This window comes from Xiphophorus hellerii, chromosome 9 (assembly GCF_003331165.1).
Source record: "Xiphophorus hellerii strain 12219 chromosome 9, Xiphophorus_hellerii-4.1, whole genome shotgun sequence".
Taxonomy (NCBI): domain Eukaryota; kingdom Metazoa; phylum Chordata; class Actinopteri; order Cyprinodontiformes; family Poeciliidae; genus Xiphophorus; species Xiphophorus hellerii.
In genome coordinates, this window is record NC_045680.1 from 19,388,169 (window position 1) to 19,400,606 (window position 12,438).

General features: G+C 37.4%; 1 protein-coding gene and 1 pseudogene across 1 annotated transcript; both read right to left on the reverse strand.

Moving 5' to 3' along the window:
- Positions 1 to 1,210: 1,210 nt before the first annotated feature.
- On the reverse strand, positions 1,211 to 3,034 carry LOC116725274 (granzyme-like protein 1). The gene is made up of 5 exons (XM_032571213.1): positions 2,909 to 3,034; positions 2,573 to 2,732; positions 2,302 to 2,440; positions 1,863 to 2,087; positions 1,211 to 1,753 (listed from the first exon to the last, which is right to left on the reverse strand). The coding sequence occupies exons 1-5, from the start codon at positions 2,964 to 2,966 to the stop codon at positions 1,589 to 1,591; spliced, it is 747 nt and encodes a 248-aa protein (XP_032427104.1). The 5' UTR covers positions 2,967 to 3,034; the 3' UTR covers positions 1,211 to 1,588.
- Positions 3,035 to 3,329: 295 nt separating this feature from the next.
- Positions 3,330 to 5,664, reverse strand: LOC116725892 (granzyme B-like; annotated as a pseudogene).
- Between the last annotated feature and the right edge of the window lie 6,774 nt (positions 5,665 to 12,438).

Sequence of the window (12,438 nt, forward strand, 5' to 3'; positions counted from 1 at the left end):
CAGCTTCAGAATTTGTTTTGTTTTAAACCTTTTGATTAACGCTTCTTAAAGTAGCTGCACAACATATGATGTCAACTTTGTGCGGCGACCTAAACTGGCACATATAATAGTTTTTCATACGTCAATTTATGATTTAGTCATGCATATTTAATAATTACCTGGTCACTGGGGAAAATTCCCAAGTGGACTATTTGGCAAGAAATAGATCATTACCAAACAATTTCCCAAGTTCTGAAATAGCAGAGTACAGAATCCCACCAAGGATGAAGGATGGTCAAAACTTATCTTTCCAGATATTAGTAATTATTTATTCGTTCTGCTGATTTTAATCTAATTGCACAGATAGTGATACATGCTAACATCAATAACTGGCAATCACTGAACTGAAAAAAAATTATTAATGACAAGATGCGGAGTTATAACTTTAAGAACTGGTAAACCTCCTCCTTCTGCATTATTACATATTTTGCCTAGACAGGACTTTTTAAAGTTTAAATGAGCTAGCCCAATCTAGGTGATCTATTTAGCATCCACACACCTGTGAGAACAGCCAACCAAATTATCCTCAATGTTTAGAGGTGAAGGACCATTTGCTGTGGCAGACGGTGGAATAGCTTAGCTCCATCTGCATTGTTTGCACCATAAAACCATTAAAATATCAGCTTAAAATTAATTTGTTTTGTCTGGCCTACGACTTATTGTGCATAGGATGCTAAATACTAAATCACATACTCAAAGGAGAGCAAAAGATAAAGTTTAGAATAAATAGGAACATGGTTAACGGACAGTGACTCTAAATCAGATTAAATTTGCTCATATATGATCTGATTAATCACATATCTTGTTCATTGTTTCTTGCAGAGAGCGCTTTATCTTGTTGAGATGATCCAGTTATGAAGGGTTGAATTTAAAATCAGTAAACTGCAATTCTTGAGCTGAAAGACAACACACCCTTTTAGAGCTTAAGGCTAATTTATGAAAAGTTTATTGTTATAACTTCAAGAAGTATGGCAACCCTCCTCCTTAGGCAACGACACACATTCTTCACAAGGAGGGAGTGCTGTCCTCTTTTTAGTGTATCAGTTGCTGAAAATAAAAGCCTACACTACAAGTTTCAGAAGACAAGTTTATTGTTTTATATATATATATATATATATATATATATATATATATATATATATATATATATATATATATATATATATATATATATATATATATATATATAGCACAAACATAGAGGAGAGCCAATTATGGACAATCATGGATAATCTTTTCACACACATTGAATCTCCAATCATTTTACAACTATCTAGGTGTTATCAAACATTTGTTAAAGTTTAGCTTCAACAAACTGACATTTCACATCAGTGTCAAAATAGGTTCTCAAACTCAATATAGAAGAATATTAACAAATTTCACACTCAGACTATGTTCATGGACTGGCGACCTGTCTAGGGTGTACCCTGCCCCTCTCCAGAACCCACTAGGGTGGGTGGGTGGATGGACTATGTTCATAATATGCTGTAACTTTTAGCAATGAAGTTACTAAAAGTAAAGTTAAACATGATTGAATTAGCAAGGTCTTCTATTTCTTGCTAAGAGCCTTTTTCATTGTTGAGGTGATCCAGTCAACGTAGCAAGGTATCTTTGTGTAAGCAACCATTGAATGACCATCTGGGCTTTGAGACATGAAGGCCACAACTCCATAAGCGGTGTTTTGTCCACATACCAGTGGACCTCCAGAATCCCCCTGCAAGAACATACACATAATGTAGAGATCACTTGAGTGACAATGAGATGTTATATTATCAGTAACATCTCAATAGTTTGCTTTATTCTGAAAAAAAAAAATTACATACCTTACCAGGTCTAGCTTTTCCATTTGAACAGTATAACTTAAGTTTAGTACAATCGCTATTTTCAATCAATGTGACATTCATTTCCATGAGTTTGTCAGAGATCACTCCATCCGGACGAGTTTGACCCCAGCCGGAGACGATGCAAGATTTGGGCAGAGTCACATCATCCTGGCTTGCCAGAGCGACGGGTTTCACAAAGTTGTTCACCACCGCTCTAGAGCTTAGCTAGAAGAGTGATGAGTTAAATGAAATATAAATAAAAATCCAAACTCATATTGTACTATGCACATTTCCTGCAAATGCATTGTTTTCTAGCATGAATTGTTTTCTAGCATGAATTGTTTTCTAGCATGAACTGAACTCATTACGATTTTGGCATGTGTGTTGAAGAAAAAACTAAAGCAAATGGCAAAAATATAAAGCATTTGTTCGTTTTTACCTTAAGGAGCATTATATCATCGATATATGCATTTTTGTCGTAATTTTCATGAGGAAAGGCTTTTTCCACAGTTCGATCCTGTATGTCGTCATTTTTCAAAGATTTTGTATTATCAACTCCAAGGTAAATTGTATAATTGCTGTAACGAGATACCACAATAACAAAAAGTGCAAGCATTCAGGTTCCTTCTGTATAGGCAGTAATTACAAATATATGCACAAAAATATGCAAAAATATTGTCCATAAATAAAAATGATGGTTTTAGACAGACTTGGCTTGGCAGTGGGCAGCAGTCATCACAAAATCCTCGTTCAGAAGAAATCCATCACAGAATGATTCTTCATTGTTGGCCAGGTGCCTTCTTATGAACACCATGTACGGCCTGCTGTGTGGCTCAGCCACATGGCCTCCAATTATTTTTTCAGTTCGGCCTACAGGAATTATTTGATACAATAGATTTAATATAAACACATTCACAAAAATCCTTTTCTTATACAGTTGAGGTTAGCTGTATAATGTTTAATTATAATGGTCTGTGGAACTCAAAAAAGGCAAATTAGCTGTTCCTCAAATTGATGGTTTTCATGCTATGGAATCATTTTCTTACCTTGATCATAAAGAGTCAGCAGGACCATCAGTACAGGCAGTTTGTTATTGAAGAACATGATGTGATCACAGTCCAGCTGAGCAACGGTGCTGAGCAGCCGAGGCACGAATAGTTGACAAGTTCAAACCCTCATATCTCCTGGCTTTTAACCAAAAGGGGATGTGTCTTAACTTGCACATGCAAATGACGTGGCTTAGAGACACACTCAGACAGAGCCTCACTGAAATACAGATTTTAAAAGAGAACTTTGGGCCAATGTGTAAAAATGCCCATCAATCCTGCAATTGTGTTTTTGCTGCATGGGAAACATTTATACTAGTATTTCCAGTTAGCAAACTGAAGAATCTCTTGTTGCAACAACAACAACAACAAAAAAAGAATCAATTTATTTAAATGATAATGAATTTGGAAGCAAGTTTGTTTGTGACGTATGATGCCACACAATCAATTATTTGCACTCCTCCTCGGACTCTATAACACATGGCACACGTCTAAAGAACGAGCGTAAATTAGATTGAAGGCTCAAAAACGTGACAACATTTTGGCAATAAAGCTGGCTTTCTTTATTAATTACACATGATCTTCAAAAGGAGGCAGCATTATGTTTTCAGTGTATCAGTACATATGGAAAATAAAAGCACACACACCCTTCAATAGAGAACATGTTTAATTTTATTTGTTTGCTCATGATTCAGCACAAATGTATAAGTCCACAAGCCATTGCCTGTGTTGGTCTGACAGTATTATGAATTCATTCACTTGCAATTCTCTCAGTTATTGCGTCAGCTGGTTGTCAGATAACATGTGAAATTAAATGACACCTATTAGCCAGGTCTGTAGTGCAGGTTTTCAGAACAGTACAAGTTTTCCTTCCTGCAGTTTGCATTTTCGATCAGTGTTGCGTTGATTTCCATGAGTTTGGGGGACAGCAGTCCATCTGGTGCTGTTTGACCCCAGCCAGAGACGATGCATGATTTCGGCTGAGCCTTATCATCCTGGCTTGCCAGATTGATAGGTTTCACGTTATCTTTAAAGTTTGCCTTGGAGCTCAGCTTTAAGACTAGTGCAAAAAAGAAAAAGTATAATCAGCATTAAGATTTGGTTTTTGTGGTTATTTTAGTTTGTTAGTATCATGGTAGCATGCATGGTTTGTAGTATCAAGATCTTTGCAAGTGATACCATGAAAAAGAAAGATAACAGCCAATACATAAGATTTACAACTATTGTTACCTTGAGGAGCATGACATCATTCTTAAAGGTTTTATTGATGTAATGTACATGTGAAAATGCTTGTTCCACTTTTATGAGCTTCACTTAAAAATGACACATACTGTGAAGTCCAATATAAACTAAGTAATCCCTGTAATGGGAAAAAAAGAGAAAAATCTGCTTTTGCATCATATGCCAGTTAAAGCAAAAGGTAAAAAAAAAAAAAAAAAAGGTAGTAAAAAACAAGACTCACTTGGATTGACAGTGGGCAGCAGTCATCACAAAGTCCTCACTGAGAATAAATTCATCACAGTTTCTTGTGTCATTTGACGCATCTCTCCACAAGCACCATGTAGGGCCGGCTGTGTGGCACAGCTTCCCGACCTCCAATTAGTCTTCCTGAATAAACTGGAAAAAAATCTAAACATAAGTGTTCAAAATCATGCTTTTCCGCCACAGGACTTCACTTCCTCCCGTACAGCACGGTGCATTTGAGAATGCATTTCTGGACCCTCTGTATAAAGTAGTTCATGAAATATCATGTCAACTTCAAAATACAGTACATGCCCTTTGATTATATGACTTTTACATATTTATCTCCATAAAGCAGTTTGAAATTTACTTTCATCTTGGTTCAACATTTGTTTACTAAACATGTTGGACATTTTATTTGCAGAATTTCTAAACCTAAAGTACTCAGGATCTCGGGTTATTTCAGATCATTTTTGGCCCTGCATTTCAATCATGTGTTTAGGTGAGTTTTCTTTTTCTTCCTCCTTCTGCCTATTTAGATTATAATTTTTAAAGCTGTTTATTTAATTATGATAGGATCTGACTTTGAGTTGTTATACTTTGTATTTAGTTCATTTTTGTCCCTGTTATCTACTTATTTATTTATTTCAGTCTGCTGATTTATGTTTACTCCTTGCTCCTCTCCTGACTTTCTCTCTCCTTCTTCAGTCTACCTGTCTGGCCTCAACCCATTACCAATCAGCCACCGGTTCTCTGTCCAGTAAACAAACTCCCTATTTAAGCTCCTCATTGTTCATTCACTAACCGCTGGACTCTGCTGCTGTCTCCCTCATGGTTTCCCTCGCAGTTATTTCTTGCCTCCAACGATGTATTTTTGCTCTTCCTTATTGTAAATATTTTTTATATATATTTTTCTCAAATACTCTGAAAATTCATCTGTTGGCTCTTTGCGACTGGGTTCATAACTAATCATGACAAAAGTTTGATTTAAATAATTTTAACGTCAGGTAAACACAAGCCCTTTGACATTTCACAGTGTAATCGGCACATTGTCTACTTACAAAAAAATATATGTATATATATATATATATATATATATGGCCTTCTTTAAATTAAATGACAAGAATCCAGAATTACCTTACCTGGACCAAACAACGTGAGCACAACCAATAGTACCGCCACTGTGCTGTAGCTAAACATGATGCGGCCGCAGTCCAGCTGAGCTGCAGAGCTGAGCAGTAGAGTTCAAGCGCCCAGTCGTTCTTTCCTGCTTTAGAGAGCGAAAAGTTCTTGCATTGCTCATGTAGGCAACACATTGTTTGTATGATGATGTGGCTTCTAGTGACCTTCTTATGTAGGACAGTAAGACAACAGCCTTAAAGAATGACCTGAATGTGAATGTACACTTTTAGTCACCATGTTAGTCATTATTTGTATACTGTTAAGAAACTTCCTTTTTTGGGGGGAGTTGGGACATTTAGAGTTGAAAATATAGACCGCCACGAAAGCATATTCATTCAAATGTCTTCTGAATGGGACTGGTTTTATTATTGTTGCTATTATTTGCTGACCTGCTAAAAAGAGAAATGCATGTATTGGGGGGAAAAAGTTGTTTTATTTATGCAGATCAGTTTGTTTTTCTTCCTTTGAATTTTCAGTGAGTGTGCCTGATTGTTAGGCTGTGAAATTGGAGAGAAAAGAAAAGCACATCAGTCATTTCAAGATCCAGCACTATTAAAGAAAGAGAAAAAGAACATTTACTCTCAAACTGCTTCTGAATGGTCTTATGTGAAGAAAACTAAATAGATAACAGAGTTGAGGTGAGAGCGAGAGAGTAAGAAGTCATCTGGGAGATTTAGATAGAATGAATTCTTAGAAGTAGTTACATGGTGACAACCAACATATTTTGAGTTTTAAAAGCATGGGCACCATCTCACTGCTGAAATGTTTGATTGTTCTAAAACTAATTTGCATATTTTTGGAGATAAACATTTTACACAGAATGTTTTATTCTGGTGTCTTGCCTATTTCAGAAGTTAAAAAAAGAAGAGTCAAATAACCAATGCACTATTTTTGTACATGTATCCTAAATACCTTGGCCTAGACTGCCATTTCCATAAATTTGCAGTGCATGAAAAACCGCTTTTTAAAAATGTCAGTGCAAGTTAACGTGTAATTGACTCAAATAGTGTATGCCTCAAGATGAATCAGACCGACTCAGTGAGCTGTAATATAGCTGGTCATAATTTATTCACCAGTGCTTCTGTGGTATTACTCACAAGATTCAACAAGCTCTGTTGACATTTTGTGATCAAAGCTATGGGCTTCTAAGAGGAGACTCTGTGTCTGTCATTCACCCTCAAAGGTAACATTATTCTGATGCTATCATGTCATAAGAGAGCGAATAAAAATATAATTTATTTCACAGTGTGGTTTGCGGAACTTGAGGTGAAATCTAACCCATGGAACTACAGGAATGAAGAAATGATTAGAATTGAGTTGCAAAGAAAAGGAGTTCAGGCCAAACAGAGCAGATTTATAAATTACAAGAACAGAGGAAGTGTTGTTCTCTCGGGTCGGGAAAACAAACCTCAATCACTTTTTATTAGGAAAAGTATGATGTAATTAGTTGAGCCTACCGATAGCTCAAAATTAAAAAATTATTTGTAATTCCAAAGGAAGTTAAATGTTGTTTGTTATCCAAGGCTCTTCAAGGAGTTGTTGTAGATGCTGATTACTGTGAGCAAGAAGGATATCCTGCAGCAATCTGTGTTACTATGATGCTGGAGAAGCCTATAGCTGAAGACACCGTTGTTGTACAAAAGACTGATAAAGTGAATCCTCAGGGTTAGCCAGAATGTTTTTTTTTGTTTGTTTTATGATGAATCTTCCGTTGCACAATCATCTCCAGAGATTTTACAGTGGAACCATTGTTCTTTATGACCATGGTTAAACTATTTAAGTCACTGTCTTTGATGCTCCTGTCCTGAAGACCACCTAGTTTAACATACAGTTTTACACAGTTAAGCCTCAAACTGTTTGTCAGGTAGTGATTGATCCACTTGGATGTCAAGGCCTCCACCTGTGTGTCTTGGAGATTTGGACAAAGAAGATCAGGCTGAATTGTATAAAATGCATGGAGAAATCAAATAACATGATCCTCACAGTGCTGCTTGCTTTGTCCAGATGACAGTGGGTTTGTTGAAACGGGTATATGACGGCATCTTCAACTCCATCTCCACGTAATTCTTTGCTTACCCAGTTACGATTAGGCTCTTCATGACTTTCATATTGTGGGACATAAGGGCCACAGCTCTGTTTTCTTTGGTACTGGACTCAGGCAGGATGTCTTCCACAACATTGGAATCTTTTTCTGGGTCAACCCAAGGTTGAAGAGGTGCTGTAAAATCCCACAGATCTCCTCTGCACAGGCCTTCAGTACCCTGGGGCGCTCACACCACTAGACATGCAGCCTTGGCCTGCAGCTCATTCTCTCCACGGAGCAAAGCGAGCACCACCATCTCCTGATTTGAAGACAAACATGTAGAAGCAGAAGGATCCATGGCTCATGGAAAATCCTTTCACTTCCAGGGGTCTCAATTTTCTTTTCTTGAGGGGAATTGTCCTGCAACTTTTGCATGCGCCTCTGCTTCAACACACCCAAATCAAGCAACAATTAGGTCATAAGGAGGAATCTGAAACCATGCATCTTTTCTTTCCACAAAGTTGCTTATGGAGGTCTATCACATCAAAGACTGACAATATCATTGGAAACAAATCCAATGAGTATGGATACCTTAGCACTGGCTGGACAATGAATGTATGATATACTTCAGATCTAAGTAACCAAAAGATCCAAAGTATTGAGGCCACTGTTGGCATTAACTTCCTTTTCATCTTTTTGGCAGTATGATCAAACATGAAGGAATGCATCTTATTAACCACAGTGTATGAATATGTCTTTTACTTCACTTCCTATGTCTAGACACAAGTATTTTCCCTTTATATCTTTCTCATAAACCTTCATGTAATTGTTTTAGCAAAGCAAAAAAAAAAAAAGTTTTAATGTGTTTAAAAAAGAAGAAAGGAGGGGGTAAAGGAGTTGTGTAAGCAGGTTTTAGGATGTGAGCGCGTGGAGTCCAGGGCTGTAATGGGAATCACAGAAGGACTTCCAAAGAGAAGCTTGTTTGGTAGAACAGGGGTCTTTACCACTAGCCTATCCCTTTTATGAGGATCACGGGGCTGACAAGAGTGGCTGGTTTATCCATTGGACATACCAACAAGGTAAAAGGAAATATGATAGTGGCCATTAATCAAAGCAAAATTACATATTTATTAAGAAGAAAGAAAGAATGACAACACTAAAACCAATGGACAGAGAAACAGAACTTCCTGGAACAGTTGCAATATATCAAACCGTGTCTTTAACTGAAAACACATATGTGGATGCTCAGAAGAGACCTGTGCTGACGTGATACTGACTGGATTATTTTGCAATCGTCCTGATATCATCTGAACTTTATCTCTTCTCAAAAATTCAAAAGTTAACTATAAAAAAAATACTGCACGTATCCTTATCTCTGGAGTTATGGCCACTGAACCTTTTAAAACCTAGAAGGCAAAAAAGCAGAGGCAAAATAAAAACTTATATTAACAAAATGATTAGGGTTAACTTACAACCATCTGCAAAAGACAGCAAACCTGCTGTTCTGAGAAACATAAAATCTAAAAAGTTAAATAATGCTTAATTGCATAATAACCTCCCCCTGACCCTACTAATGAGCATTTTATTCAATGAGATAAACTTGGAGATTTTACATAGTGAGTAAATGTTCATGTGACTTGGTTAAATGCCAGTACTTTACTACACATACTTTTCATAGTTTTCTTCCAAATATATTCAAAGAAGTCGGGAAAACACTCGGCTTCAAAAATTACCTCTATGGACTGAGAAAATAACTGCGAATGTGATAATTCTACACAGAACTATAATGTTTCTATAATTTACAACGTTTCATAGAATGAGCTAATTTGCTGCCCTCATTTCAGCCTCGATCTTGACACTCATCTGATTTCAGCTGCAAAGGAAACAGCTCAAACAACTTGAGCACGTATGCATGTGGTTAAACAGAACGTAGTGCAGCAACTTATCAGTATAAGATGAACAGATATAGCAACAGTTTTTCAAAATTTGAAAGTCTAGGAATCCTGAATGTGGATTGTTGCATGTTTGCTTTTAAACTAAATAAGGTGAATCGTATGACGAAATCTGGTCCCTGGTAACATTGCAAACAAAACATAAGTGGAAATTCTTATGACGAGGCTGAAACAAACATACCACAATATCTGCATTAATGCAGTAAAATGATCATGTCTATTGCAAAAAGAGCTTGATGTGTAACATGCCCCAGGTGGATTAAGGCTCTGAGCTGAAGAAATTCACACATTCACACTCCAATTTGTGCATAGGCTGGAAGACCAAAAGAATTTTTAGTTTTTCCAGGATTCAAAATATACCTTCTAGGCCAGGGGTGGGCAACTCCAGGCCTCGAGGACCGGTCTCCTGCAACTTTTAGATGCATCTCTACTTCAACACACCTGAGTCAAATAATGAGGTCATTAGCAGGACTCTGGAGAACTTGACTGCACTTAGGAGGTGATTCCGCTATTGGATTCAAGTGTGTTGGACCAGGGAGACATCTAAGAGTTGCAGGACACCGGCCCTCGAGGACCAGGATTGCCCACCCCTGTTCTAGGCCGTCAAAGAGAAGTTCTGACAACATATTTAGTAACAAGTATGGAGGAAGGTAAGGACCAATGAAGATGACTTTTATTAATTGGCTGCACATTGGGTTTGCAAGCTTGTTTGACAAGTCACTGCTCAATGTAAGAAAAAACAAGTAAGATGGATCAACTCTATGTGGACAGAGAAAAATATATGTATTTTTAAACATGCGCCTGTCTAAAAATACTAAGATAAGAAATGAGAGTACAATATGCAGTGCCATCTTAATAATTTCCCTTGGATGACCCACACACATTTAAAGCACTGTACAGAAACAAGTCTCATCTAGAGCCTTTTATGATGTTTATAAAGTAACGTAAGTCTAAATCCTTCATAACAGTGTTGGAACTGAGGTGGATGAATGCTCTCAAACTGTTTGATTAACTGAGATATAAATTTCCTGAACTAGCTAACCGTGAGTTTCATAGCTTAGAGGCTATGAAAAGGTTAATGTAACTTGGTTACGGCATTCTTGCCAGCTTAGAGCAACAGAAGATGGGCTGCTGGGATCACAGTAAAAGTGGGAGCCAGCGCCACTGGTGTCTGAGAGTCCTGGGCCTAGTGGTAGATGTTGCCACTTTGATTAGCTTCTACAACCAGTGGTAATCCTATATGTTCATTCTTTGGAACTGGACTAAATCCTCCAAGATGCCAATCATGCATGTGAGAGACAAACCCTGCTCTCACGTGCACAGAGCAGGGTTTGTCAAAGACCCCCAAAATTTTGGGAGTGGAGAGAATAGAATGGCCTGACTGCAGTGCTGACCCTAACTACTTAGGAGATACGTAGTTCCTGCTGTTTGTGCCAGTGTGGCCAGCACAAACACTCTGGCAACAAATATTGGTTAAGAATTGGATGTCACCTATCAGCAGTGAGTGACCAAACCAGTGATCACCAGGAAGAGGTGCCAGGCTTTTATGGTTGTGTAAGTCTTTCCAGTGCATTACTGAGGCCAGATTTTGTTAAATATTTTAATTGTTAGGCTGCAAGTCGTATGTGGTATGAGATTTTTGATTAAATCCCTTGTGATCTGAATTTGATCCATTCAGTTCACTTTTCTTTGACAGCTATCAGTAAAGATGTGATGTACAGTGCTTCGCTTATGTACTACTTAGTGGTGGTTTTCTCTACTAGTAAGATACCACAATTTTTCTCATGCTAAGACTCCAAATACTCCAATATTTCTGTAAGTTCTCTTTGTCAGTTTCTCTCATATATGAGAGTTATGTTAAATATAACATAGCTGACCATTATGGATGTGGAAGTCTTTCAGTCATAACATGGTCCTTAACAAGGGCATTAAAGAAAGGAAAAGAAAAAAAAAGAGAAAGCATTTGACTGAGCTTTGAATGGCATAAGTTATGTCAGCGCTGTGAATATTTTTTGTTCTGCTTGAATCTTTTCAATTCAAAAAACATATGCTGTGTCTCCACTGTGGAGATGGAATTCATATTTAGATGTATCACATTTAAAGCAGTATAATAAGAAGACAGGAATTCCATCACAACAGGCCACATTTTTTGTCGGAAAGTGATATGGCCACAAAGATTCTGTGTCTCAAGCTCCTCTGCGCGGTCCCTAAAAGACAGCCTATTAAAAGTGAGGAAATGCAACAAATCAAGTCGTGATTGGTGAATGACTTTACGTTTCATTACAATTACTTGTTTCTTTGCAGTGAACTGTCTGACTCTCTCTGCTTAAGAAGAAGAAGAGCATCTTGAATTACCAGACTTTTTGTACAGCAGAAATTTGACAAAAGACTATCGCAGTTTCATTTCCTGCTACTTTAGTTTCCTAACTCACTTGTATGCTCTTCTTTTAGTTTGAACCAAATCAAAATCCCTCAGGAGCGATGTGAGGCAAGCAGCTTGAAACTTGCTCCGATAACTGACGCTGGTTTTGATCCCAAAAAACACCAAAGAATGGTTTAGGTAAATAAAAACGTGTGTTGGACTTTCTGACTTATTGAAAGAGGCCCTCACAGGCTCAGAACAGAAAGATTCATATGGGAGGAATTTGTTGGGGGGGAAATTAAAATCAAGCAATGTTCTGTGGAGTTTTACAAAATAATATGGTACCACCAGTGACATATGCTCATCTGAAGTCAATTTCAGTAGTGAGAACACTATGTAGCAAACGAAGGAACTGTGAAAAGCAACTGTTTTCTTACAGGTTATTTCTGTTTTGTTATACTCAAATGACTGATGTCATTACAGAGAATTTTTTAAGGATACAAATATTATTTCAGAGTACAGTACTTCAAGACACAATTTACCCTGTTCT

Coding starts and splice junctions, on each gene's coding strand:
- LOC116725274 (XM_032571213.1), bottom strand. CDS start 2,966: ATGTTCTTCAATAACAAACTGCCTGTACTGATGGTCCTGCTGACTCTT. Junction 2,441..2,572: donor GCTGCCCACTGCCAAGCCAA/GTCTGTCTAAAA, acceptor ATCTCGTTACAG/CAATTATACAATTTACCTTG. Junction 1,754..1,862: donor GAAAAGCTAGACCTGGTAAG/GTATGTAATTTT, acceptor ATGTTCTTGCAG/GGGGATTCTGGAGGTCCACT.